The sequence below is a fragment of the Acomys russatus genome, chromosome 16, assembly GCF_903995435.1.
Source record: "Acomys russatus chromosome 16, mAcoRus1.1, whole genome shotgun sequence".
NCBI classification, from domain to species: Eukaryota; Metazoa; Chordata; class Mammalia; order Rodentia; family Muridae; genus Acomys; species Acomys russatus.
The window spans coordinates 26,579,547-26,607,527 of NC_067152.1; the positions used below are offsets into that span (position 1 = coordinate 26,579,547).

Consider the following 27,981-nt stretch of genomic DNA (forward strand, 5'->3'; position numbering starts at 1 on the left):
CATGCACCCAGATAATGCTCCTCCCCTTCCTACTCCTTAGTCAGCCTCAATACAAAGCAAAACCCACTCCTCCACCAAGGGGAGACTCCTAATGCCCTCACTTCGGAGCCCAGCCGGACCTTAAACTCACAACAGTCCTCTGGCATCCACCTCCCTAGTGCCGGGTTGTGTGTGTGACCCACCAGGCTCAGAGGTCAGCCTGGCTCTTAAAGTGTACTTACTCATTAGATTTATATATCAGCCACAAAACACAGGGTACATCATCTTTATTGTACATGTGAGGAAGCTGAAAGCCAGTCTCTCCAAGGTCCCTAATACAGAGAAAGGCCAAGGTAACAAACAAGATAGCCTATTCTGGAAGCCTCTAGAATTGCCTTTGTCATGAATGGAGCCCAGTATTGCTAACACAACCGTGCCATGATCCTCCATACTCCAGGCACCGTGCTGGACAATGCTTTTACAGACTGTGCTTCCAGTCAACATCCCCAAGACCAGGAAATGCAACTATCATCCCTCCTCTTTTACACATATGGAAACTGAGGCTTGGAGAAGGTCATCAACAGCCTCTAAATCAGTGGTTCTCAATGTGAGGGTTGTGACTCGTTGGGGGCCTAGCAAGCCTTTCACAGAGGTCACCTAAGACCATCAGAAAACACAGGCATTCTCATTACAATTTATAGCAGTGGCAAAATTACAGTTATGAAGTAGCAACAAAAACACTTTTATGGTTGGGGATCACCATTAGGAAGACTGAGAACTATTGCTCTAAGTTGACTTCAGGTAGTACGACCACCAAGAGAGCATGAGTGGACCTCAGGTTCACAGAGTTTGGGGGAACTAGTTAACCCCATAACATCACACACAAAGATGTCCACTTTCCTGGAGAAAAAAACATAAGTTCCAATGCAGAGTCACTTTAAGGGATCACGGATTCACTAAGACTCTTTAACCTAAGGCCAGTGAGATGGATCAGCTGGCAGAAGCACCACTCAGTTCTGACAGCCTGACTTCAACCCCCAAAATCCACAGTGGGAGAGGAAAACAGACTCTCCAAACTTGTCCTTTGACCTCCATGTACACATTCTGACACAGGCACATCTGCGCTCACACACAATAATAATAATGATGATGATGATGATGATGATGATGTAATAACGAAGGTAATTGTGATAATAAACATAAATTTTTATTTTAAAGAATTCTTCACCTAGCACACTGCCTGGCACCTAAACACACTCCATATCTGGTAAATGTGTGGATAAATGAATGAATGGGGAAATACGCCTCTGCCTTAAGAGATCCCATGACCTGGTACACACAGCCATCTATATCTTCTGAGGTGCTGAAAGCCAACCTGGGAGGTGAGCCAAGCCCGCCCCCGGGGCCCTTTCTCCCAATCCCAGGTGCTCTTCGGAGCTCCAAAGCAACACTCCCCACACTCTCCCACCCCCACTCCTGACAATGACCAGGGAGACAGTGATTGTGCAACTCAGAAAAAGAAGCTTTATTGCTTGCCAGGAGGGACAAGGGTCAAGTAAAGGGTGAAGTGTCTAGGGACAGTAGATGGGCTCTTTCTGTGTATCTGTGTCCATGCGGGAGCCTTCTAAGCCTGAGCAGTGCCTAGCAGCCTTAATTCTTGGTGCGCAGGACCTGCTCGTGGGTGGAGACCACCTTGCCATCATGCACATCCATGACTTTGGTGCGGATTTGGCGGTTGGTGGAGGTCACTGGGGGAAATGAGAGAGAAGGCGTTAGTGACGTGGACAGGTAGAGTGCTCTGAAGTGGAGGGAAGCCAAGAAGCTGAGGAGTAAACTGTCTCCTGATGCCATCTGTCCTGATTGCCAACTCTCTCGCTGCTGCAAGGGCACCCTGTGGCCTTGTACAGTCTCTGTCCTCAGACTGCAGCACTCAATGGGTGCTGTCCAACTAGACCCAAAGGCAAGAGAAGGTCCAACTAAACCCAAATGGATTGGAGGGACAGTGTGGGGTGCTGTCCGTGGTGCTGATGCCCACAACTACTGTGTCTATCCAGACATCCATTGGAGGAACAAGGTTAAGGTCACCAATCTTAGCCCTGAGGAGAGTTAGGAAATGGTTTCTTCTATCTGAAGAGATTCATGGGGGACACTGGGTAAGCGCGCTAGGCTTAAACCCCCAAGAAGGTTCTAATCTGGGTCCTAGATCTGCTGAAATGTCTGAAGGTGTTCCCCAAACCCAGGCTCAGTGTGGAAGAGACTCTTACCATCTCTGGATGACTGAGAGCCAGAGGAAAATTGAGAGGATGAGGAGAACTGGGTGGACGAGAGGCTGCAAAGATAGGTGAAGGAGAGACCGTCAGACATATGGGGGACATTTGCCAAGAGAAGGGACATGGACTAGAGGGTGGGCCAGGCACTCACTGGGCATCCTCGCCCTCCAGCAGACGGCGGTAGGTGGCGATCTCCTGCTCCAGGCGCGTCTTCACATCCAGCAGGATCTTGTACTCCTGATTCTGCTGCTCCATCTCACAGCGCAGCTGAGCCAGCTGCTCCTCCACACTGCTGATCATCTCCTGGATCTGAGCCAGCTGCATGCAGTAGCGGCCCTTGGTCTCCTCCAGGTTGTTCTCTAAGGATGCTTTCTGTGAGGCAGAGAAACAGGGCGATGGGTCACTGAGAATGGCCATGCCCCATCAGTGAGTCCAGGCGTGGCCCCTTGTGTGCGACAGGCAGCATCCCTACCATGCTGAGCTGGGACTGCAGCTCGATCTCCAGGTTCTGCAAAGTGCGCCGGAGCTCAGAGATCTCGCTCCTGCCACTCTGTACCAGCTCGCTGTTGGTGGCCACCTCGCGGTTCAGCTCCTCAGTCTGTGATAAAGAGGACACCATTCACACCAGAAAGCCTTGAAGGGCAGCTGCTCTGCATCCTTTCCTCTCTAAATGACACCCACCTTGGTGAAGAACCACTCCTCGGCATCCTTGCGGTTCTTCTCCGCCATCTTCTCATACTGATCACGCATCTCATTCAGGATGCGGCTCAGGTCCACACCAGGAGCGGCATCCATCTCCACGTTGACATCTCCACCCACCTGGCCTCTCATGGAGGCCATTTCCTGCAGAGGCAGAAAAGGTCTGATGGTCAAGAGCCTCCTGGCTGACAGGACTTTCTAGCAAGAGGTGATCCTAGCCTGAAGACTGCTGTCTCACCACCTGCCATTCCATTGATTCTCTCCATCCACCCCTTTTTAAAATATTTATTTATTTATTTATTTATTTATTTATTATGTATACAGTGCTCTGCCTGGATACCTGCACACCAGAAGAGGGCATTAGATCACATTATAGATGGTTGTAAGCCACCATGTGGTTGCTGGGAATTGAACTCTGACCTCTGAAAGAGCAGGCGGTGCTCTTAACCTCTGAGCCATCTCTCCAGCCCATCCATCCACCCTTTTAAGCTGGCTTTTCTTTTTGGCTCTCACCTCCTCATGGTTCTTCTTCAGGTAGGCCAGCTCCTCCTTGAGGCTCTCGACCTGCATCTCCAGGTCAGTTCTGGCCAGGGTCAGCTCGTCCAGCACCTTGCGCAGGCCGTTGATGTCAGACTCCACGCTCATGCGCATGTTCAGCTCTGTCTCGTACCTGGAGTGATTCGAGAGAAAAGGAATGAGCTAGCCATTCCAGCAACACTGAAAGCTTTGTTCTCTTCCTTTGCACATTATTCCCAGAGTTGGCACCCAGCGGGGGTTGTGGAGAGTCACTATTAGACACAGTGTCCATTGATTGCTTATGTCTGAACAGGCCTAGGGTCCAGGGAATAAGGAAATTCATCCTTAGGCATTCAACTGAAAGAGGCACTTCCAGCCTCAGCCAGCCAATAAGGCTCAAAGCTTCCAAATATAACAGCCCACTGCACTTTAGGGACAGGTGGGAGAAGTGTGGAGCACCTCTCTCTAAAATGATGGCTTTCACACCTGGCTGTGAATCAGAATCTCCTAGGTAAACTGTTACAAATAACTGAGCCCAGCCCTAAGGGTGGAGCCCAACAGTCTAGGATTTTTGCAAGCACCCCCAAGGGGATTCTTCCTGCACAAACCAACTCTCATTAGAATGTACTGATCCAAAATGCCCCACCCTACACACACTGGAGGCTCTGAGCCACCACACTGCAGACTCACTTGGTGCGGAAGTCATCAGCGGCCAGTCGGGCATTGTCAATCTGCAGAACCACACTGGCATTGTCCACAGTGGTTGCCAGGATCTATAGAATGGAAAAGCCGTGGGTCATTGGTTAAACAGATCGGGCAGGCATCACTGCAGCCTTCACTGGCCTTTCTCTCTTTTTCTTGCTTGGGTCCTGTTCTCTTCCCGTGAGCCTTTGTCCACCACAGCAGCCTGAGGGACAACCCCACCAAGTTAGTTCCAACCCAGGAAGAAGTCTGACTCCCCAACAACAGAAAGGCTACAAATAGGTCTGGCCCCAGGCTCAGATCACTAGAGTCCAGGTCTTACTGCTGCCACTCACCTGTCAAACCTAAGATGGGTCTTGTGGTTTCAAAGCCCCCCTAAGGCTCCCTACATACCCTTAATCTTCTGAACGCTCCTCAGCCCTGCCAGCCCTCTGCAGACACACACATTCCTGTCTAAGCCCATGGGGCATGGACCTCAGGTGGGACTTTCCCAAGAGACAAACCCCAACTTGCCCAGGAGATTAGAAAAGAGGAAACCAGAGTAGAAAACAGATGGATCCCTTAGCCTGACTGGAGTTCCTGCCAGGGACTTGTCTAATTTCCATACCTTATGTGAGGCACAGGAGCCAAGCAGGCTTAACCGAAGGGGGGAGAAGGGTTCTGGAGGTCCGACCTTACCAGAATCCCTCTGGTTTGAGGTAAATGTATGGGCCTTGATTAATTACCAGTGTGAGTTTTCTGTGTCGAGAGGCTATCTAGTGTCAAAGCTCAAGGGCGGCGGCAGCCTCAGCCCAGACTTACAGGCTAATGAGCGGTTTGGGTGTCTGGCTTGGTTGGTCCCGTTACAGCCTCCCTCCTCCTCCCCCCCCCCCCAGTGGAGTGGTAACTGCTCGCCTCTGCCCTTCCTCTGTTGTGTGATCTTTAGCAAGTCACAGCACCTGTCAAACTTTAACTTCATCCTCTGAAAAACGTTAAGGGCAGGAACCACCGGTCTCATGTGGGCTAAGGTGTAGAGCTCAGAAAACCACAGGGGACAGCCAGCAAAGAACACCATCTTCTCACTGACCAGCCATATTGGGGATGTTCAGGACCTCAGAGAGAGGAATCTGAGCTGAGAGGATTCCCTATCTGGGAAAATAAAGAGGATATGAAACCCTGGAAGAGACTGGAATGGTAGGTCCTGCTGCCCAGCTGACCCACCTTGTTCCTCAGATCCTCGATGGTCTTGAAGTAGGGGCCGTAGTCTTTGGTCTCAGTGGGCCGCTGCCTCTGGTACCAGTCACGGATCTTCACCTCCAGGTCAGCATTGGCCTCCTCCAGGGCACGCACCTTGTCCAGGTAGGTGGCCAAGCGGTCGTTGAGGTTCTGCATGGTCACTTTCTCACTGCCCACCAGGAGCCCATCACCAACGCCACCACCAAAACCACTACCGAGGCCTCCCCCAAAACCACTACCAAGGCCTCCCCCAATACCACCACCAATGCCTCCCCCAAAGCCACCACCGAGGCCTCCACCAAAGCTGCTGCTGCTGCTGAAGCCATAGCCACCCCCAAGCCCACAGGCTCCCCCAGAGGAGAAGCGAGAGGAGCTGACTGACAGGCCCCCGTAGGTGCTGGGAGCACGGCAGGATCCTCCAGTCAGGACGGAGGAGATGCGGCTAGAACCACCACCGATGCCACAGGAGCCCTTCATGGAGCTGGAGGAGGTGAACTGGCGGCTGCAGGTGGCCATAGTTTTGAGAATGGTAAGCAAGTGAGCAAGTGAGTCGTTGGAGAGAAGAGAGAGCTGCTCGGGTAAGTTAGAAAAGGATGGTAGTGCTTTATAGTCGTGAGTAGGGGGCGGGCCTGGAGTTTTCCATTCCCCCTTGGCTTTCATCACTCACAGACCAGTGCCAACTCCCGATCAGATCCCTCCTTGCCTCCGCCTCATCATGTCTGTCATATTTTACTGGAAACTCATTGTTTGAAGTGTTTGGGGCTTTCTCATCCCGCCAGGCATGATTCATCAAGGGAGGGGTGGGCCTGCAGGCTACACTTTCCCATGAGGCCCTGGGAACCACAGCCTTTAGGAACCCACACTCTGGACTCCCAGACAGAGTAGGACCTCACCACACCATAAACCTGCTGACCTGCCAGTTCCCATTAAACAAGAGTTGTCCTTCATCCTTTATTATACATAGAGGGAGCCCACCACAGCAGGAGATTAGCATCTAGCTGGGGGCACGCCTGCATGGCCACCCTCAGCACTATTTACTAAGGACTGGCTACCTGTCGCGTCCTCAGCCTGCCAGGTGGGGCAGACTCCAGGGAGTTCCTCTCAGCCCTGAATACAGACCCTAAGATCCACCACACTCCTACACGTAGACCTGTGACGTTAGCTATTAAGTCACAAAAGATCTCACAGACACAGCCAGAGACACTGAGAAAGAGCACAGAGTCATGTTCAACCCAGGACATGACATTTCTCAGAGCCTCAGGCTGCTCTTCTGAAAAGTGGGAGCAAAGAGTACCCACCCATTGTTTCTACTGCCGACAGCCCTGAGGGTCCAGTGGATCAGTGATGTCGAAGGGTTTTGTCAACTTCGTGTGGCATGGAGTCTGGCCAGAGGGTGGTAGCTTATTTTAGCCTCAAAGCCCTGGGACAAGCCTAGAGCGCTTTTTTTTTCCAGCCCCAGATGGCACCCAGGAGTGAGGCAGGACTAAACCAAGGGCATAGCCAAAGTGGACATCAGGGTCCCTGACTCCTGAGTCCCTGAGGGCCAGGGAATAGCTCCAAAAGCCCAGTTAATTCTACTTCAGAGGTTTATATGACAAGGTTCAGCTAAATTCCCCCAGAAACCCCATTTCCTGCCCCACACACCCTCCTGGCAGCCCCTCAGCTCTGTGGACCCCAGCAGGCATGTTGAGAGGAATGTGGTCTTGTCTGGGACTGCCTGGCAAGTCCTATCTTCCCAGACAGGCCCTAACAGCCCCTGCTGGGTATCAACTGCTCCCAGAAGGGAAATAGCACCTTAGACCGCCAAGCCGCCTGACCCTGCCCTGCCACCAAAGCAGAAGTCAACACCCTCCCCACAACAGGGCTTAAGAGCTCAGGAAACAATGCTAAAACAGACTACTCTTGAGGCCGAGGGCTCCCCCAAATCTGCCTCTCTAAGGACTAGCAAGGATATGAGTAACCTGGGTCCCCACCCGGCTCCACCCACCCGACAGACACTTCTAATCTTCTTCCAGAGAACACTCTCCCCAGCCCTGGCCCAGCCCTGCAATTTCCCCAGCAGGAGACAGAGGGGATTGAGGTGATGGGCAGATTGCTGTTGGAAACTGTGTAGCTATTGGGTAGGGTAAGGGGCAGGGCTATCCTTCCTAGGGCAAAAGACAGCATCCACGGAGATCCACAGACAGATGCAGGCTGCAGAGCCCAGCTCTATAATAGCTTCTTTAGGCTCCTTCCCAGTGCTCATCCTCCTCCACTCTACCTCTCCCCCCTCCTCCTCTTCTCCTACCCCTCTACTCCTCCAGTCTCTCCCCCCCCCCCCGCTCTTTCTCCTCCTCTAATCCTCCTCCTTACCCTTCTTTTCTTCCTCCTCTCCCTGCCCACCCCCCACCCTACCCGACCCCCTCACCCTACCCCACCCCCCAAGCCCCTGCTCCTCCATTTTATCCAAGGGGGAAGTGATAAAGATGGTAGGAAATGGGTGCCAGATAAACACACACGGTCTAAGAGGAGAGTTCCGCCAACCCTCCCCATCCTAGACTCTGGACCCCCAGATAGAATACGCCAAGCCCAACGTTCACAGACTCCATGGCCAAGGCGCTGCCAAAGGCCCAGCCAATTGGGAAATAGGAACAAGACAACACACTCCTATCTCCATGGCATTGATGGCGGCATTTTCAAGACATGCAGACTCCGAGGCAGCAAAGGTTAATGGGTTGGAATGGGCATCAAATAGGCATCTCTGTCTGCTGAGACCTGAGACCTGGTGTACCTCCACCTCCTGTAAGCATGTTCTTTCTATGTGAGCAACATATCCACACCCCCACCCCCACCCCACCCTCGTCGAACGTGCCCAGGAACAGAAAAGAGAAAGGAGGGGTCTGGGTAGCCTGAGCACTCTGTGGTTAGTGAATCTCTCACACCTCCCTGTAGTGGGGAGACCCATGCCAACCCAAACAGGTGAAGAGACTTGGCCAGGCAGCCCCCACACAGCCTCATTGTGTGCAGAAGCCTGGGTGGGGCTAAGGGGTTGCACCTTCAGGGAGGAGGAGCCAGAGCTGAAGAGAGAGAAACACAGCCCTGCCCTAGAAGCCCACAGTCTAGTCTACTGGAAGAGATACTAGAAGAGACTGTGCTGCCTTTCAGAAGTCTTCGTCCTGAATGAAAGTTGTCTAAGATAGGAGCGAGCCTGAGGAAACTATGCACAGTCCTCCTTCTCCCAGTCCCGAGACATCACAGACACTGCAGCTTCAACAGCACTGGAAGTCAGATGCCCCCAGAGAAGATGAGGGAGGCCACACTCCCATCTGAAGACCCTAGTGAAAGATCCTTCCTGGCTTCCACCAGCTCCTGGTGTCTCCTGGAGTCCCTGGGTGTGGGGCAGCAAAACTCCAAACTCTCCCTTTGTCTCCTCACAGCCTTACGGTTGATGGTTTTCTGTCTCTTACAGCTGCACTTATTGGATTCAGTGCCCCACCCCACCCCACCCCCCCCCCCAGCGTGACTTCATCTCCCTCCTTACTTTATCTGTCCCTGCAGACACCCTACTTGCAAGTAGCCTTGACTTTGGGAGGAGGCTACGCCAACCCTCTCCACTGTGCAGCAGACTCAGGGGGTGCGGTGCTGGTAACCAGCTGTTGGAGGAGGAAGGGAAAACTTGGCACGGATAATTATGATAAGAGGGTGGGTAGGGCCAACTTTGAGCTGTGCCCATTCCGGGATTTGGGGCAGGGCAGCAGGAAGACGCAGGCTTCTTAGTACTAGTGGGAGCCTTCCAATCCCCACCCCCTTATCTCCGCAAACAGCTGCTCTGAGAAAGAGGGTGTGTTTTAGCTTTAATTTGGTTTTGGTTTTTCTTTTAAATTTATTTCAATTTGGTTTTTCTTTTGTTGTTGTTGTTGTTGTTGTTTTGAGACAAGCTCTCCCTATGTAGCCCAGGTTGACTTCAAATTTGTAGTTTCTGCCTCTACTTCGTACCTCCCAGTGCTAGAATCACAATCCTTTGTCATCATGCCTGGAATTTTTAAAAATAATTTTAGATTCTCAGTTTTCAAAAAGAAAAAACTTTGGTCAAGCTTAGTGCTGTATGTCTGTATTTCTAGCTCTAGGGAGGTGGAGGCCGGAGAATCATCCTCAAGGTTACTGTCAGCCATATAGTAAGTTTGAGGCTAGCCTAGGCTACGTAAGACTCTGTCTCTTAAATAACAATAATAATAAATGTTAAATAAAAAATAGTTCAGAGAATACATTTGTGTACCTCAGCCAGCCAGCTTCCTGTAATGTGAATACATGACAAAAGCACTGTACAGTTTTCAAAACTGTTCGCAAATGATGATACAGATAATGTCATTAATCCACCACAGACATTCCTATCATTTTGCCGGGTTTTCCAACACTGTTCCTTCTCTGCCACAGTGGTTCCCTCACTACATTCCCTCATCTGGTCCCCTGAGCCTCCTCAGATCCAGGGCACCTCCTCCACCTTCCCTGTTGCCCATGACCTTGACACCTTTGAACAGTGTTGATTGGCTATCTGGCAGAACACCTCTGTTCTGGTTTTTCCTGCTTTCTCCTGACCAGACAGGTGCATTTGCCAAGGAACCCACACAAATGATGTTGTATCTTTCCAAGCATTGTCCTAGGTCAGAGAGGACAGAGACATCACTGTTTCTTGTTGCACTGAGTTAGCTGGGTATGCAGGCTAAGATGACCTCAGGCTGAAATTCTCTACCTTAAGATTTCTATTTTGCCCAAGAAGAGACCTAAAGCTACACACAAGTCTAAGTTCACCTTCACCTTTGACCCTTTAACTTATGCTTCCATCATTGGAAAGAAAGAACACTTCTCACTCAAGAATCTGATTTGTTCTGGAGTCCCTAAAGATTAGGAGAAGTCTGGAGGAGGCAGGGGTCCATGCCTAGAGAAGGAAGTCTTTGGCTTCTTCCTCTATACCCCAAGTCAGACTGGATGTCCTGGGACCCTCTCACTGCCCAGTCTAGAACATTCGTACGCCTCTGGAGAAATACTATATGTTTCTTTTTTGTTATGAAGGTGTGCGGGAGGAGGTAGAGGTGTTGGTATTGGAGGTTTTGTTTGTCTGATTGCTTGCTTGTAACAGGCTCTAACTATGTAGCCAGGCTGGCTTTGAAGTCACAGTGATCCTCCAGCCTCAGCTTCTCCTTAGTTTGGGGATTATAGCTATGTCTGGCCCAAGCATTTCCCTCATCCTGTTTTTTCACTTTTGGGGGGGTGGGGCTTCCAATCTGTGGGAAAGAAATAGGCAGTGGGGTCCTCCCTAGCCATGGGTGGGAAATATGATCCCCAGTCTCAAGGCTGGACTTTTCTTTTCCTCATAAAAGGACCTTCCGTCTCTTCCAAGCCCCATCATCCCCCTGCATGTCAAAGCCTCAGAGAGAAGTCACCTAGCACTTCCACTTACAGGGAAACTGTCATTTACAGGGAAACTGTCATTTACAGGGAAATTTACTGTCAATTACAGGGAAACTGGACCCTAAGCACCCTCTACATCCATAAGACAGGGACATTTGCACCTGACAGGCCAGCAAGGCAGGGATGTAGGCAGGGAGCCAATCAGAAACCTGGTGTACTCCCCAAAGCCTAGAGTCCCTCTTCTCCAAAGAGTCTCCCAGGCCAGCCTGACCGTCCGGGTCATGTGTCCTTCTAAGAGCCTGGCCTCACTCAGCAGATGAGCTAAGCCCAAGGCCTTAGCATCTGAAGCCTATCGGAGCTGCCAGGCTATGTGGGCAGAGCTGACTGGACAGAGAATGTGTCCCATGCTACCGATGAAGATCAGGGGGTGAGGAACTTCTCAACTTCAAGTAGCAACTCAAGGTTGCTACTTCATAAGGCCCAACCCTGCTTAGCCTGGGCTCAAGCCTCCTTTGTCCAAGGCAGGCTTCCTGACAAAAATATTTCCAAGAGACACGACCCCAGCTTTGCCTCTATAGAGTCTGGAGCCGACTAACCACCTTGGCTTCCAGCACAGGAAACACGGAGCTTTCATTCTCCAGTCCGTTACTTATGATGCTCCACTGTGATCCAAGCCTCCAACAGGCCAGGCTCATCACAAGCACCGTCATTCCCACCCACCTCCCAGCCTCAGCCTTAATGTCTACATCTGTCCTCTCTCCCTTTCCAAACCCCTCACACTTCTTAGGATCAAAGTTCTGCTCTACACAGCTTTGAGATGATATAGTTTCTATAGACACTGCAGGGTCGAGCAGGTGCTCACAAAGAATAGAAAGGCAGAGGGATGGAGGGTGAGGATGACAAGTAAGTGGACAAATGGATGGATGGGTGGAGGGTAGGCAGATGAATAAATAAATAAATAATAAAGTGACGCAAAATGGAAGGATGAGACAGGGGCCCCAAGGGATTAGCTCAGTATTAGAATATTTGCCCAGTATGTATAGGGCTCTGGGTTTTATCGAGGGTGTGGGGGAGGCTGGGAACACCAGAAGGAATAAATGAATGAAACTGGAATGGATGGATGGATGCACGATTGCATGTGTGCATGGGTGCTTGGGTGGGTGGATGGATGGACGCATCGATGGATGGACAGATGGTCAAGCAGAGGAAGGTGGATTGTGGGTGAGCACATGAGTGAAGGAAGCACTGAGAAAGAGCAGTCTGCAGAGGCCAGGGCAGCGGGAGCAAGTGTCTTCTTTGAGGGTCAGTGGGATACCAAACCATCAAACAATGTGAAGAATGACATCCCATTTGCACCTGAGCAGAACAAAAGAGTCAAGAACCCGATGGAAATGGCAGCACCTAAGCCTGGTTGCAACTCTCAGCTCAGAGCTGCCCAGCCTGGTGAAACTGAGAGCAGAGACTGGCCATGAGGAAGGTAGTGAGGCTCTTGGTCTCTGTCCTGACAACACTGGGACTCTCTTGACCTTCTAGAAAGTGATGCTATTGGGCTGTTGGCAAAGGCCACTGTGGCATCCTCATGGAACATACCTGGAGGGACAGACAGAAGAGAAAACATAGAGAAGGCTTGCCCTTATCCAGACACGGAACAGTATTGGCTCAGACCTCTCCTCTCCCAAGGGGACTTCACCAGGTCAACTGGCTCCCCAATGCTCCCCACTCCCACACCATCTCAGCCCTGCTCAGTCTCTGTGACCGGAGCCCTCCTTCAACTTACTTGCCCTAGAGAGCTGCAGAAGTGCTTCACCTGGTAGGTACTTAGCATATTAATTCACTGTAATTGCTCCGGTCTGATGGGGGAAGGCCCACTCTTAGCCACGGAGGCAGACTGATGGTGGAGGGTGAACAAGATTCCTCTGTTCTGCAGGCTGAAGGGAGGCCAGAATTGGGAAGCTGCCAGGGGGTAGGTGGCACACAGAAGGCTTCTTGAAAAGAGAAACGTTGACTCAGGGTCGGAGAGCAGGAAGAGCCATGAAGGGTGGAGCAGGGAGGGCATTTCCAGCCAGGGGTGGGGCTGTGGGAACTGCAGCACCACTAGGTGAGTTACTAGAGAGTCAGCACCAGGGTCAGAATTGCTATGTCAGGAGTCCTGAGCCACCAAGACTGAGGGACAGGGACAGAGTGACAGAAGCAACCCCAGTAGTTCTATCTTAAGAGTGAAGTAAGGGATTCGTTTCCAGCAATCAAGGATTTGACAGAAGATCCAATGTCTTGCAATCTATTTGCGCCCCCCCAAAACTTAGGGAGGTGGCTTGGAACTATGGAAGGAATAGGGTTTCCATGGTCAGAAAGGTTCAAGGGTGAGTACTGAAGGTCAGTTTGGGGGGAAGCCCAAACCAAGGTACCCTGAAACTTTGAATTTTAATAAAGCCAATTGTATGCCAGAAAATGTTTAATTGTTTAGCAACCAGTTACCCAGGAGACAAATGGAATCTATGCTTTGGTCACGCATTTATTGTAAATTGTATTAATAGAAGAGATGGTAGATGCCATTGCTGTTTTTCTACCAGCTTATGTGTCATGCCTTCCCAACTCATGCAATTTAGGTTGTAGTTACCAAAGGTAGTTCTGACCTGGATGCCAGTGGAAATGTGCTGTTCGTCAAGACTTGAGTGAGGAGGCTACAGAGATGTCTCAGAGCTTGAGAACACTGGCTGCTCTTCCAGAAGACTCAGGTTCGATTCCCAGCATCCATGTGGCAGATCACACAGGGACGTAACCCCAAACCCAGAAGATCTGGCGCCCTCCCTGGCCTCTGCAGGCACCATGCACATACATGGTACACAAACATATGCAGGGAAGCACACATACATACACAAAGGAAGTGAAGAGGACCCTAAATGACTCCTATGCACAATCAGAATTGTTTTGAATATTGAAATTTTTTATTCACAATTTAATGCCTACAGACATAACACACTTCTAAGATCAGCTTTCAATAAGCCAGGTGTGATGGCTCATAACTGTACCCATAGGACTTGGGAGGTAGAGGTAGGAAGCTCAAGAGTTCAAGGTTATCCTCAGCTGCATAATAAGTGCCAAGCCAGCCTGGGCTACATGAGACCCTATCTTTTGTTTGGTTTGGTTTGGTTTCTGTTTTGTTTTTTCGAGACAGGGGTTTCTCTATGTATCCTTGGCTGTCCTGGACTCGCTTTGTAGACCAGGCTGGCCTCGAACTCACAGCGATCTGCCTGCCTCTGCTTCCCAAGTGCTGGGATTAAAGGCGTGCGCCACCACGCCCCACGGGAGCCTGTCTTAAAAACAACAAAACAGAACAAAAAGAATAATTTTCATTACTAACACTTTTCCATATGGTTCTTAAGTCTAGAAAATAAAATAATAACTCAAGCCTCAATTTGTACTGTTTGTTATTTTCACTGTGTATAAATACCTCCACAGTGGATGGATAATTTGAATTAAAGCTGAGAAGAGATGTGCAGTAATGTGCCATTATACGGTGTGTCTGCTATACATATAAAATAGTTATGTCACTTTGGGAGCATAGATAGTAGTCAAATAAATTTAAAGTAGTACGTTTAAGGTGTTTACTACCTTTGCTTTAGTATATTTTACTTAGCTTATGCTTACATCGTTTAATTTTTAGTACTGACCATGTTTAGTAATCTATTCACAAAATTGCTGAAGATTCAACCTTGCCTCTGAAGAGTCATGGAACCTTGAAGCTCTGGCCATAAATAAGCTGAGAGGGGAAACACATCACAAGCAAAACAACTCTGCCCCTGAATGAAATAAAGGGAAGATGGGAAGGTACAGGTGATGGGAGGGAGGAGAGTTGGTGGCCTTAGTGATAAGATAAGATAAAAATAATCTAGGTGAAAAAAAGCAGAAGTCATCCGCCTTCACCAGATACTCCAAGCTTTGTCTGCTCCAGGAACTCCCAGGGGAGCTGAGAGAGGAAGGCATTCCTACTTTATGCTTAGCTATTGGCTGGTCTATTTTCAAAGGTTTCTGACATTAGTATTCTATTACTTACTAATAGAATATTAGTCATTATGCCCTGATGATCCCTTTGCTGCTACGCCCATGGTGCATCTGTCCTTTGGCTATCCTAGTGTGGGTGACATCTTGGTGTCCCAAGACTTTGTCTATAACTTTACTTAACCCATAAATAAAATGAATTTGAAAGAGCTACAGATCGTGGTACTGGGTATATTGATGGTACTAGAGGTAGTGGTGATGGTGGTGGAGGGGATGGTGGTAGTGGTGATGGTGGTGGTAGTGGTGATGGTGGTGGACATGATGGTGGTAGTGATGGTGATGCTAGTAATGGTAGTCATGACAGTGGTAGTGATAATGGTGGAGGGAGGGTATAGTGATGGTGATGACAATGGTACTAGGATTGGACAGGTAGTATTGGTAGGGATGGTAGAGGCGGTGGAAAAGGAAAGTATAAAACTGACAAGTCTTCATCAAGTCTTTTAATGAGCAAAGTAAACCCAACTTAAAGGGCTCTCCTTTGGGTTTGCTTAGAGGTAAAACTACTTACTCTCTTAGGGTCTTTCTCTAAAGAGCTAACACTCAAGAGGTGTCGCGGACCATCTCAGTCACGCATAGGCAGAGAGGCTTTACCACGACTACGTCTCAACTTCCTTGGCCCTTCTCATCCTCAGAGTCAGACCAGAAGGTGGTGGGAGGAGGCTGGAACCCAGCCCAAGCAGCTCAACTTGTAGGTCTTTATTCCCACCACCTAGAACCAGCTACGCCTGCGAGCAGACAAAGCAGACAGTAGCCATGATGTAGGCCTTTGTAAGTTCCAGCATCCAGCCCCCACCACGTTGCCTGGAGGATGAGGAGGAGGAGAGAGATGATCAACTGAGGCCAAGCTGTTGAGAAAGAGTTCAACCACCCTGGGGCTTCCCACCCCCGCAGCCTAAAGGCACCTGAAGCAGGAGGACAAAGAGTACCTCACCTGTGTGATGCTGTAAGGGAGTATTTCCTTACGGCCAGGGTGGCCCTTGATTTATCACTGTAGCCCCATTCTACACCTGTCCTAGGCCAGCAGCACACCACCTGCCAGGGAGCAGCCTGAGGTGGGCATGAGCTGGATTCACCAGGCTGCCTCTAGAACATAATTTCCCTGCAATGCTAATCAAATCGAGTGAGACCAGGGGTCAGTTCACCTGAGGGTCTTTCTGTCACTCCCCCTTACTAGTCATGAACTCTAGGGTAAGTTGCCCAACCTCTTTGAGCCTCAGTTTCCCCACAGTAAAATGGGACGAATCAGGCCCATGAGTTGGCACAAAGGCTTGACAGTGCCAACGGGGAGGAGGTGCTTGCTGCAGCTCAGCGTTAGACAACAGAACACAGATGTCTATCTGGAGCCTTGCTGCAAGAATCAGATGGAGCAACAATGGGCAGGGCCATCTGAGAAACTGGCAAAAAGGTGAATAAGTTGTGTGCTTTGCCCACTTATTGTAGCCTTGGATCCTTACATGAACCCCTTCAGGTGTTGTTGTTGTTGTTGTTGTTGTTGTGTGGTTTGGTTTTTCAAGACAGGGTTTCTCTGTGTAGCCTTGACTGCCCTGGACTCCCTTTGCAGACCAGGTTGGCCTTGAACTCACGGTGATCCGCCTGCCTCTGCCTCCCGAGTGCTGGGATTAAAGGCGTGCGCCACCACACCAGGCTGCCCCCTTTAGGTTTTACTACCTGAAATGTACAAGTGAGAAAACAGCCTCAGAGAGGTGCAAGATGTATTGTGTTCACCTTGGGGAGCCAAGCGCAGGATGGCCTCGGTCACCCCTGCTCCACACCACCTTCTTCAGGGCCTACATATTTCCTTCAGCTTATTTCCTGCTTTGGGTTATCATTTTTTTTTTAAGTTGTATAGTCATATTATTGGAGCACAACAGAAATTAAAAATCTACCCCTGGACAGGACAGGGGCTGGGGAGATGGCTCAGCAGTTAAGAGCCCTTGCTGCCCTTACAATGGATCCAAGTTCAGTTCTCAGCAGTTCACCACGGCTTGTAGCTAGGGTTCCAAGGCATTCAACGCCCTCTTCTGTCCTAAGCTGGCACATACCTACACTCGGGTGCACACACATTCATACACACAAAGTTTAAAACAAATATTTTTATGTTGGTAAGCAAGAATATTAGTTTAGGCAAAGTGGTTTCGGTTGGGTTTTTGTTTGGTTGGATAACTGGTTCGGTTTGGTGTTTTGGTTTTATTTTTGTTCCGAGGCTTGTAGGGACTGAAGAAAGAGCTTCATGTACACCAAGCTAGCATTATACGCAGGGGTTGATTGGGTTTTGGAACTAGAGTCTCACTGTGTACCCCAAACTGGCTAATGAGCCTCACTAATACACACACACACACACACACACACACACACACACACACACACACAACAAAAAAAGAAATTAAATAAAAAATTGAAAACTAAAGAATTATCTATTGGAGCAGGATAATGCATGTCTATAAACTCAATTTTTTTAAGAGGTAGACCCAGAAGGCTCAAGAGTTCAAGATCACCTTCAGTTGAGTAGAGTTTGGGCTAGCCTCAACTACATGAAAAAAAGAATTAATTTCATAAATACCACATCAATTTCCTAATTTGAAAAGGCTGCAAAGATGAGTATGGTGGTTGATGACTGTAATCTGAAAGGCAAAAGTAGAATTGTTGAGAGACTATCTCGTGTCTGTATGGAAAATTCACCTGTCAATAAGAAATCTGATGGCCTATAGCTTAAGCAGGAAATAGGAGGTGGAACATCCATCAGGCAGAAAGGATTCTGAGATAGAGTCAGGCAAGATTCTCCTAGCAAGATGTGAAGAGGACAGATGCATGGTAGCTGAGCATAGATAACCAGCTCGTGGCAAAATGTAGATTAGTATAATGGGATATTTTAAGTTATGAGCTCATCAGAGAAGAGCCTAGTTATATGGTCAAGGCATTCAAAAATGTATTTTGAATCTCATGAGTTATTATTCCGGGAGCTTGGGGTTGAGAAGAAAACCTCCTACACAGAGAGTCTTGAGTTTATGGTCGGTTTGGCCTACACAATGAGACCTTGGTTCAAAAGAGAAAGAAAGAAAGAAAGAAAGAAAGAAAGAAAGAAAGAAAGAAAGAAAGGAAGAAAGGAAGAAAGAGACTGAGTATAGTGTTTGCTTAGCATGTATGAGGCTCTCAGTTCAATCTCCAATATCTCCAAACAGAAATAAAACAAAAAAAATCAAACCAAATCAATAAACCAACCAAATAACTTGGGGCTCAGGCAATCCTCTTGTCTCAGCCTCCTGAGTGGTTGGCATGGCAGGTGTGCCATAGCTTCTGGCTCATAAGTCCTTTTGCACTGGTTTTTTTTTCCTATCAATTTAGCATTAAAGGAAACCCTTGCATAACTTGAAAATCATCTTTCATACATATTCACATATAACAAGGCTGGAAGATAGTCTAGAGAAATTTAAAACTCTAGGCGTCAAGTGATGGATAAATGTGTTTCTTACATTTTCTGTTTTGTCATAGAGAAAGGCAGGAGAGGAAAGAGGCATCCACTTTATGTATAACAATTTTATAATTGGAGGAAGAAAAAGAACCTTGTGGCCAGATGTGTCAACAAGAGGTAGAACTGGGAAGGAAGTCTCCAGAACAGCTGGCGTCTTTGCCTGTCACCCTTCATCTGCACAAGATCCCCATCAGGGACCTTCGGGTATTGGGGAAAGGGACATAGCAAAATCTGTCTCCATAGCTACCCAGAAAACACATTAGAGGAAGGGCCAGGTCAAGAACTCCATCCCCCAGGGCTCAAAAGAATACCGGTCTTCTACAGCATCAGCTTCCACCCATAGAGGCTGCCCTGTGCCCCCATGTGATGAGCCTGCCCTCCAGAAACTCCTCTAAGAAGGTTCCATGAAAGCCTGAGAGAGGAGACTTCTAACCCAAAGCCCCATGGCTTCACCCCGCCCATGACCGCAGAGCCGTCTTTACTTGCTAGACATAGGCATAAAGAAGGGGTTGACTAACAAAACGCCTAGCTCCCTGTTTGTCTTTTGACAGCGTCAGAGATCTTAAGCCACAGCAGTGGGCGGTCTAGCGTAAGAAATTGCTTCTCTCAGACTCTGGGAAGAAGCACGGACCTTTTTATAGCTCTTGGAAACAAAAGGCCCAAAGAAAGTAAAGCACACACACTCGCCTCTAATTGATTTGCATCAGCAGAAGAGTGTTGCGGGCTATCATTAACTCTTATGCTAGTCACTGTCTTAGCAATTATCTAAAACAGTATTTCACAAACTTTGACACTCAGGCATAAGGAATCTGAGGGTGTGTTCAAAACACACAAGTGACAAACCGCACATAGGGAGATAGCATTTTCTTCATGCTGGCCCTGGAGCTTAAGAAGCAGCCAGCAGGCATTTCCAGGTGGAAAAGTAGGTTCCCATGTCTAAAAGAAGCTTCTGGAATCAAAACCCCATTTCTCTGTCTTAGTGTTGCTGGGTAGTGTGTGTGTGTGTGTGTGTGTGTGTGTGTGTGTGTGTGTGTGTGTGTGTATTGGTTTGTTTGCTGAGACAGGGGCTGACCTCAAATCACAAAGCCAAAGGCAACTTTGAACTTTTAATCCTCTTGCCTCCACCTCCTGAGCCCTGATTGCTGTGGGAAATCAAAGCCAGAGCTTTGCGCATGCTACACAAGCACTCCACCCCGCTGAGTTACCTCCACAGCCCAGTACTGTCCTTTAAAAGGCAACTGTTTTGTGTCTGCCAAAGGCAGCTGTGGACAAGAAAAAATGCTGCTCCTGCTCTTCAAGGAGCCCCAAGAAAACATCCCCCTGCCCCTGCTCTTGGTTATCTCAGACCTTGCTGTGGTTTGAACACTGTCCGTGACCTCTCTCCCCCAGGAGCTCAACCCCTACAGTTATGTCAGCGGTATTAGCAGGGTGGACACAGAACCCAACTACAGTGTTTGGAGGTGGAGCATCTTTACAAGGTGACTAGGTTTAGATACGGTCATTATTGAAACCAGGCAGCTATAGAAGAAAAAGATGAGAGACAAGATACACAGGCATAAATATGGGCGCTCCTCCTGTGTGTCTCATCCAGCAATGACCTATGCCAGTTTGGGATTCTACCTGCAAAAAAAAGGTCATCACTAGAGGCTGGGCCAATGGAACTCTGTGCTTCTAAAACCATGAGCCAAAACAAATGCCTCTAGGAAGCATCAGATGACTCATTATAATAAAACCAAACTATAATGTCCTTGTCTATGTAGGGGCAGCCTTTCTCATGGGCTTCCCCAGGGTCCACGGATCAGAGGCAAACTGCATAAGGATGGTGGGACCGGCCACTCTTTACAACAGCTCCCATGCCCAGGTAAAGTATGATCTGCACCCTGTGTTCTGACATCCCATTCTGAACAACTCCTAAGCACAGGCAGTGGGCCAGGAGCCGTTCAACATCCCGAGCCTGTGTTTCTGTGTGAGGGTCCCTGAATGGCAACAGCTCTAAAAGAGATAGATGAAGCACTTTATTAAGGAAGTTCTCAGAAGACCATGCTCAGCGTTGGAGAGCGTGTCTTGCAATGGACACCCCATTCTCCACTGATGGCGGCAATGCAGAATGGCACATGCCTCTTGAAATCAGTGTGGCAACACAAATCAAGAACATGGAAACATTTCTATCTGCTCACTTAGTAATTACATTTCCAAGAAGCAGCCTAAGGGAATAACCCAAAAATATTTATTTAAGAAAGTGTTCTGTAGTGGGACATTCACTGCTCTGCTCTTTCTATGGCAACAACAGCCACAAATGCTGCTGAAGAGAACACTAAACATGGATACCTCTTTTAATAATATAGTAACGTGTTTCATTTATAATGCCAATAAAAACTGAGGCTGGTGATGTCACTGTGTCGTAGACTGCTTGCCTAGCATTCTTGAGGTTCCTCAGAGTACATACACAGCACCATGGGGAAAATTGAATGCAAAATGGATTCCATGTACTGTAGCTGTAATTATAATATACATAAGTATTTTCATATACGTGTAAGAGTGAGAAACTTGTTGCCAGTAGTTGCTTTTGGGTATTGGGATTTAGGGCTCAGTATGACTCATAGGGTCACCCTATAATCTGAAAGACACGCTTGGTGACCATAAAGAGAGAAAGATGTTTGCTGAACAATTAACAAACTTTATTTATTGTAAAATAATGAGCCAGGCACAGCAACTTTAAAGATGAATGTGGTTTTACCATGCAAAGCAGGGATTTCAGGTTAAAATGACAAGATAAATGTATGGTTTAGGTTCCGCCTTCTAAGTGCCACTAGGATGGCTGTAATTAGATAAAATCCATGGGGACAAAAAGTGAGAAGGAGCTTACAGCAGTAAAGAATCTGAAAGATGGGGGGAAATGGAGTGTTCACCCAAGCAGACAGCAAGAATGAAGCAGATCACACATCAGAACCCCAGAAAGTCACTGCCAAAGAGGACCTGGAACACCTCTGAAAATAAGCTAAGAGTAGGCTGGAAACAGGAGGCTGGTAACCAGCTGTGGTGGTGCATGCATTGTAACCTCAGTATCCAAGAGGCTGAGGCAAGAGGATCAGAAGTTCAAGGCCAGCCTAGGCTACATGGTGAGACCCCTATCTTAAATAAATGGGAGAGTGGATTAGAGGTGTTAGGCGGATGTGGGGAAGTCTCTATAGTTTCTCTTCCCTTCTTTGTGCCTAATAGCTATCAACCATTCTCCCTTTGGGCAAGAAAAATCTGAAATCTAAAAAAAAAAAGAAAGAAATACGCCCCAGTGGATCTGAACCAAAGACAGTAACCAGGGCCAAGAAAGGGAATAACACATTGAAATGGTCAATAAAAAGTGGAATTGGGACTTTCCCATCCCCCACTCCCACACAGCTCCCAGAGAGCTGGTAACTTTTACATTCCACACAGGAAATTAGAGACATCTTTTCTTAAGAAGAACCACCTGGAGAGAAACTGCCTCCACATACAACATGTGGACACTTCAATGAAACAGCTTATTCCCCACAAGATGAATCCACGCTAAGACAAGGCCCTCTGCTGTACACACACATACAAACCCTCCAATCCACTCCTTCATACCTTTCTCTTAAATGTAATTGACTATCAGAGACCAGAAGGAATTTGAGAAGAATGTCTGGTGTGAAATACGGGGTCAAACCAAAATAACCAAGGCACTTAGAGGAAACTGAGAAAATAAAAGGAATAGAATTCTCTAAGCCATAACTAACAGGCCCAATGGGATAAAACATCTTAAGCCATAAACAAAGATCCAGTAACAAGATATTCAGGGCTATGGAATATTTAAAGCATTTTTTTAATTTAAATATCATTTTGTTAACAAAAGTAAGAATTTTTTTTTCAAAAAGTAGTGGAGAAAAGACAAGTTAAATGGAAACTAGTATGGAATACACCTGAAAAAGAAAAACAGTTTCAGAAAAAGAGGCAGTGGAGAAAGGAAGTTCTAAAGATGAGAAATTTTTCCAGAATCAAAGAACTTGAGTCTCTATGCTAGAGGTGTGCACCCATGGCCAGTCCAATGGGAGAACACACAGCTGCATCAAGGTAGAAAAGGGACAATAAAGTTTCCGGTAAAGAGAGTGAGGATAGAATAAGGCAAAGGCTCTACAACCAAAGTGGCATGAGACCTTTTATTAGCAACACCAGGAGACAATGAAGATCCTCAGATGCCGGAGAAAAGCAATGTCCAACCTGGAATTCTATACCCAGCCAAACTATCTGTCAAGAGTAAACCTAGACAAAAGATCTTTCCAGACATGAGAAATTAAACAACAACAACAACAAAAGCTAACCTATATGAATTCTTGGGGAAAAGCTGGAAGATGTGATTCCCTAAAATAGTAGAGGAGAGAGGAATGAGGAAATGATGGAGGGAGAAGAGGAGAGAGAAAGGGAGGGAGGGAGGGAGGTAAAGAGGGAGAGAGACAGAGAGACAGAGACCAGAAAACAATGGATGACTATGACTATTTATGGAGACTGGTGGAAGAGAACAGAAGATCCCAAAAGAGGTATCTTCAAGATGAAATTATGTAAAAACCCAGAATGTTAACACATTAAGAGCATATGTACATCCAACAGTAAATTGGGGAACAAATGAATGGCATCTACATAGAAAAACTAAACAAATTGAGAGGGGAAATGTTTATTCCAAAGAAATTTACTACAATGTAAAATATGTTTTGACTTTGACTATTATATAGTCATCATAATGCAAATGTTTATCTAACCAAAACTATGACTCTATTCAGAAAGTGGGGAAAGTCAGCGCATGTAAAAGAACTAAATCCTCATCCTTCAGACAGAGCACAAAGCTAAATGATATTTTGTTTTTCAAGACAGGGTTTCTCTGTGCAGCTTTGGCTATCTTGGACTCTCTTTGTAAACCAGGCTGGTCTCTAACTCACAAAGATCCTCCTCCCTCTGCCTCCCGAATGCTGGGATTAAAGGCGTGTGCCACCACGCCCAGCTTCTAAGTGGTTTTTAAATGGAGATAAATAATTTTTTTAAAAAGTAGTAGATTAGTATTTAGAAATAAGGAAGCAAAAAAAAAAAAAAAAGCTGAGGTTGAAAGTGGGAGATAGACATGGAATAAGAGCCAGCTTGGGAATAGCTCTTCTACATGCAACCAAGCACAAACACACGCTCATACAGACACACATGTACACATACACACACATTATGCTACTATATATGCATAACTCTTTTTTCCTTTTAAATTCTGGAAGGCATCCAGGAAAAAGGAACCGTGCCTGAGAGGTGTGGACCATGCAATTAGTCAGGAAGAGTTGACTCATGGGAGCAGCACAGGGATGGGCCAAGTGGAAGAAGGAAGGGGACCATCACAGGCCTTTGAGTAGGGGGACGCTGGTCTCATTTTTCCAGAGACTTTGACCATGTTCTTCTTAGGAGGGTCGTCTGATAGAAACTGGGAATGGGAGAGACGGGTAGAAAGAAACGTGTGTACCCAGTTCCTGGGAGGAAGGGAAGAGGCTCCAGCAACGGCGTTAGCCATGGAGATGGATGGGGATGGGGAGGAGGGCCTGAGTAGCAGATGCCTCCTAGGTACTCATCAACACTCCTAGGGAGGAACGGATATGGTGAGAAGGAAGGATGGGCTAGGAGAGATGTCTATCCTGGCCATGACTCCATCCCAAGGCTCTACCTTCCCTTCGGTGCCAAAGTCATTCTGAGGGAGGGGGCGTGGTATGTACCTATGGGGTGTGTGTGTGTGTGTGTGTGTGTGTGTGTGTGTGTACACATGTGTGTATGTGTGTGTATTTCTTCCTCCCACTTTCAACCTCAGCTTTTTGTTTGTTTGTTTGTTTCCTTATTTCTAAATACTAATCTTCTACTTCTGGTTGTTGTTGTTGTTATTATTATTATCATCATCATCATCATCATCATCATTATTATTATTATTATTATTTAGCTTCATTTAAAAATCGTTTAGGGGGAAAGATGAAAAATCTGAAGTATGAAGAGTTAGCTCTCTTGTATACATTGACCTTGCCCCCTTTCTGAGTGGAGTCCCAGTTTTGGCTCAGTGGCCCTGAGTTCATCTGCCTTGCAGGGTCCCTAGAAGAGGATAGTTGGATATCTTCTGTAGAAGGGTCTCACGCAGTGGCCATCCACACACACATCTTCCCACCTTGCGTTCCTCCTCCCCACCCACTCCCTGCCAGCATTGAGAACTTCTGGAAGCCTCTGCAAGGTCTTCTGAAGCACAATCTGTTCTCTGCACCTCTGTAGGTATGAGCACCCCAGAGGAGTGCCCACACCCCCTCCCCTGAGGTCCTCTCAACCCTTCCCCCATCTGCTTAAACATGGAGATCACACGAGTTTGCATCAACCAGAAAGTCAGCTTTATTAGCCCACCACCAGCAGAGGGGAGGGGAGACAGCGGGGGGCCACGCTAAGAAAACAGGGTCCTGGCCCAGGCCTCCAGGATGTGAGGCCAGGGTGGGTCTGGAGGCTCTGAGCGAAGTGGATTAGTTCCTGGAAGTCTGGCTTTGGCTCTGGCTGAAACTGGATGAGCCTTGCTCCTTGAGGATGGACCGGGGCTGGCGGGAGGATGAGGAGAAGACTGAAAAAGAGAAAGGAAAAAAAGTGAGGTGGATTCTGGGAGCTAAGCAAGCTGCCAGGCAGGGGAAAGGGAGGCTCCAGGACCCTTACCTTCTCGAGAAGAATAGGACTGGCCGGATGAGTGCTGCTGTGAGGAGGAGCTGCTGGGAATGGGAGAAAAGAGACGGGAGCATTAGCTTGCTGGGAGCAGCCTGTGCCAGAGGTGCTGTGGAACAGGGATTGAGGGCTGACTCACTGGGCATCCTCGCCCTCCAGCAGGCGGCGGTAGGTGGCGATCTCCTGCTCCAGGCGCGTCTTCACGTCCAACAGGATATTGTACTCCTGGCTCTGCTGCTCCATCTCACAGCGCAGCTGAGCCAGCTGCTCCTCCACACTGCTGATCAAAGCCTGGATCTGGGACAGCTGCATGCAGTATCTGCCTTTGGTCTCTTCTAGGCTGTTCTCCAAGGATGCTTTCTGTGAATTACAGAAAGGGAAAAGGTGGTGGTCACTTCTGTCTCTGTGGGTCTCTGGGCATGTCTCTTGATAGGTACACGCATCTTGACTCCAGCTGGAGTAGTAATTGGAAAAGACAAATTGGAAAAAAATGTTTTCCCAATACTCTGGCTCCGTGTTCCCCATCTCTATAATGGGGACCTGGTGCTTCCAGTCTCATTCCTGTGAAAGGAAAATTGGGACTGGACGGTACCCTCCTTGAGGGACGGTGACCAGAGGACTGCACTAGGGCCAGATCTTTCATACCATGCTCAGCTGGGACTGCAGTTCGATCTCCAGGCCCTGGAGCACTCGGCGGAGCTCAGACACCTCGCTGCGACCACTCTGTATCAGCTCACTGTTAGAGGCCACTTCTTTGTTCAGCTCCTCAGTCTGAGACAGGAGAGAGGAGACGGTGTGAGGCTTTCCAAAGCCTCCCTGGCCAGGAAGTCCTGGGGGAGTATGGAGGAGGTAAGTCCCACCTTGCTCAAGAACCAGGCCTCGGCATCTCTGCGGTTCTTCTCCGCCATCTGCTCGTACTGGTCTCGCATCTCATTCAGGATGCGGCTCAGGTCCACACCAGGAGCTGCGTCCATCTCCACATTGACGTCCCCACCAGTCTGACCCCTCAAGGCAAACATCTCCTAGGAAAGATCACAAGAGGGGTGGTCACCTCTCCTGGGAACCTCACGGTACCAGCCCTCCGTCCCTCAAACCCAGCAGCAGCCCCACCTCCTCATGGTTCTTCTTCAGGAAGACCAGCTCCTCCTTGAGGCTCTCGATCTGCATCTCCAGGTCAGTTCTGGCCAGGGTCAGCTCGTCCAGCACTCGGCGCAGGCCGTTGATGTCGGCCTCCACAGACTGGCGCAGGGCCAGCTCATGCTCATACCTGGGAGGACCACACATCAAAGCTGCAGATAGACAGCCCTAGTCTTTCGCCCCTGACCTCTGCCCTCTGTCCTCTGCCCTTTGCCCTCTGTCCTATGCCCTTCTCCCTCTTCCCTCTGCTCTCAGTCCTCAGCCCAGGATGCTGAGTGCTCACTTGGTTCTGAAGTCATCAGCTGCCAGCCTGGCATTGTCGATCTGCAAAATGGGCTGTGCATTCTCCAGAGTGGCCGCAATAATCTAGAGTAAGAATGAAGGGACAGGAGCTCTGATCAGCCAGGGATCCTACTGCTCAAGGGAAGAAGGACAGAGGGAGAGCACAAGGAGCCTCCCCAAACCCAGTGATCACCTGGCTGTCAGGTCAGCTCCTACAGGTTCCCCCAGACAACCGATGACTACTTCTCCTCACAGCTCAGAATATGTAGGGGTTCACTTGTGTCTACCACCACCCCTAACCCTGGGCCCAGAGTTGAGGAGCTGAGCATGCAGCACAAAGTAGCCTCAAAAGGATTAAGAGTCCAGGTCCTGGTTCCAGCTGAGACAGGACATTTGAAAGGGATCTCTGCCACTTGTGTGACCGTTAGCTTCCAAAGGCCTTTAGTCTTTTTGCTTATACATTGAGTTTCTAGAACTGGCTTCCTAAAGGCCACTGTAGTGCTGACCTCTCAGCATTTCATCCACCAGGGCCACTCACCTTGTTCCTCAGCTCCTCGATGGTCTTGAAGTAGGGGCCGTAGTCTTTGGTCTCAGTGGGCCGCTGCCTCTGGTACCAGTCACGGATCTTCACCTCCAGGTCAGCGTTGGCCTCCTCCAGGGCACGCACCTTGTCCAGGTAGGTGGCCAAGCGGTCGTTGAGGTTCTGCATGGTCACTTTCTCACTGCCCACCAGGAGCCCATCACCAACGCCACCACCAAAACCACTACCGAGGCCTCCCCCAAAACCACTACCAAGGCCTCCCCCAATACCACCACCAATGCCTCCCCCAAAACCACCACCGAGGCCTCCACCAAAGCTGCTGCTGCTGCTGAAGCCATAGCCACCCCCAAGCCCACAGGCTCCCCCAGAGGAGAAGCGAGAGGAGCTGACTGACAGGCCCCCATAGGTGCTGGGAGCACGGCAGGATCCTCCAGTCAGGACGGAGGAGATGCGGCTAGAACCACCACCGATGCCACAGGAGCCCTTCATGGAGCTGGAGGAGGTGAACTGGCGGCTGCAGGTGGCCATGTTGGTGCGGTTGGTAAGAGCGTGGGCAAGTCAGCAGAGAGAAGAGAGAGCTGCTGCCAGTGAAGGATGGGGATGCTGTGGATGCCTCAGACACCAGGTTCCTTTATATGCGCCTGGGGAAGGCAAGGCGGGGCTCTCCTACTGCTGAGTCTAGGTTCCCCTGCAGATTTCGTCACTCGGTCCCGTCCAACTCCCTACTCTGGATTATTCAGGCCAGGGTGGACTCTTTCTCCTCCATGCGCTGGCTCAGAGTTCCCACCCAGATCTGGGGGTGTGGGGCCGAGAGAAAAAAAACACACAAATCAGAGTCAGTACTGACTCAGGCTGTGTGGCCAGGAGTCGGCTTCTGTTCCTGGGAGCCTGAGGGGACAGCATCAGTGAGGCTAGATGCAGGCAGCTTTGTGGCAGCTGCGTCCTCAGGCAGTGAGTCAACCAGTCTAGCCTCCCTGCCCCACAGTGAGAACCTTAGGTGGCAG

The 27,981-nt window shown here is 48.8% G+C and overlaps 2 protein-coding genes across 4 annotated transcripts in view; both read right to left on the reverse strand.

Moving 5' to 3' along the window:
- Positions 1 to 27,981, reverse strand: part of LOC127200383 (keratin, type I cytoskeletal 17) — a 142,425-nt gene that overhangs the window by 103,059 nt on the left and 11,385 nt on the right. The window lies entirely within an intron of this gene.
- On the reverse strand, positions 1,464 to 27,595 carry LOC127200382 (keratin, type I cytoskeletal 14). Of its 3 annotated transcripts, none has more exons than XM_051158589.1 (8): positions 26,975 to 27,581; positions 4,155 to 4,237; positions 3,462 to 3,618; positions 2,931 to 3,092; positions 2,722 to 2,847; positions 2,401 to 2,621; positions 2,244 to 2,308; positions 1,464 to 1,727 (listed from the first exon to the last, which is right to left on the reverse strand). In XM_051158589.1, the coding sequence occupies exons 1-8, from the start codon at positions 27,503 to 27,505 to the stop codon at positions 1,630 to 1,632; spliced, it is 1,443 nt and encodes a 480-aa protein (XP_051014546.1). In that variant the 5' UTR covers positions 27,506 to 27,581; the 3' UTR covers positions 1,464 to 1,629. The 3 variants fall into 3 exon arrangements, with proteins under 3 accessions (XP_051014546.1, XP_051014543.1, XP_051014547.1); XM_051158586.1 differs by lacking the exon at positions 26,975 to 27,581 and adding an exon at positions 5,367 to 5,949; XM_051158590.1 differs by lacking the exons at positions 1,464 to 1,727; positions 2,244 to 2,308; positions 2,401 to 2,621; ... (2 more) ...; positions 3,462 to 3,618; positions 4,155 to 4,237 and adding exons at positions 24,681 to 24,922; positions 25,012 to 25,061; positions 25,157 to 25,377; ... (2 more) ...; positions 26,128 to 26,284; positions 26,438 to 26,520 and having other exon boundaries at positions 26,975 to 27,595.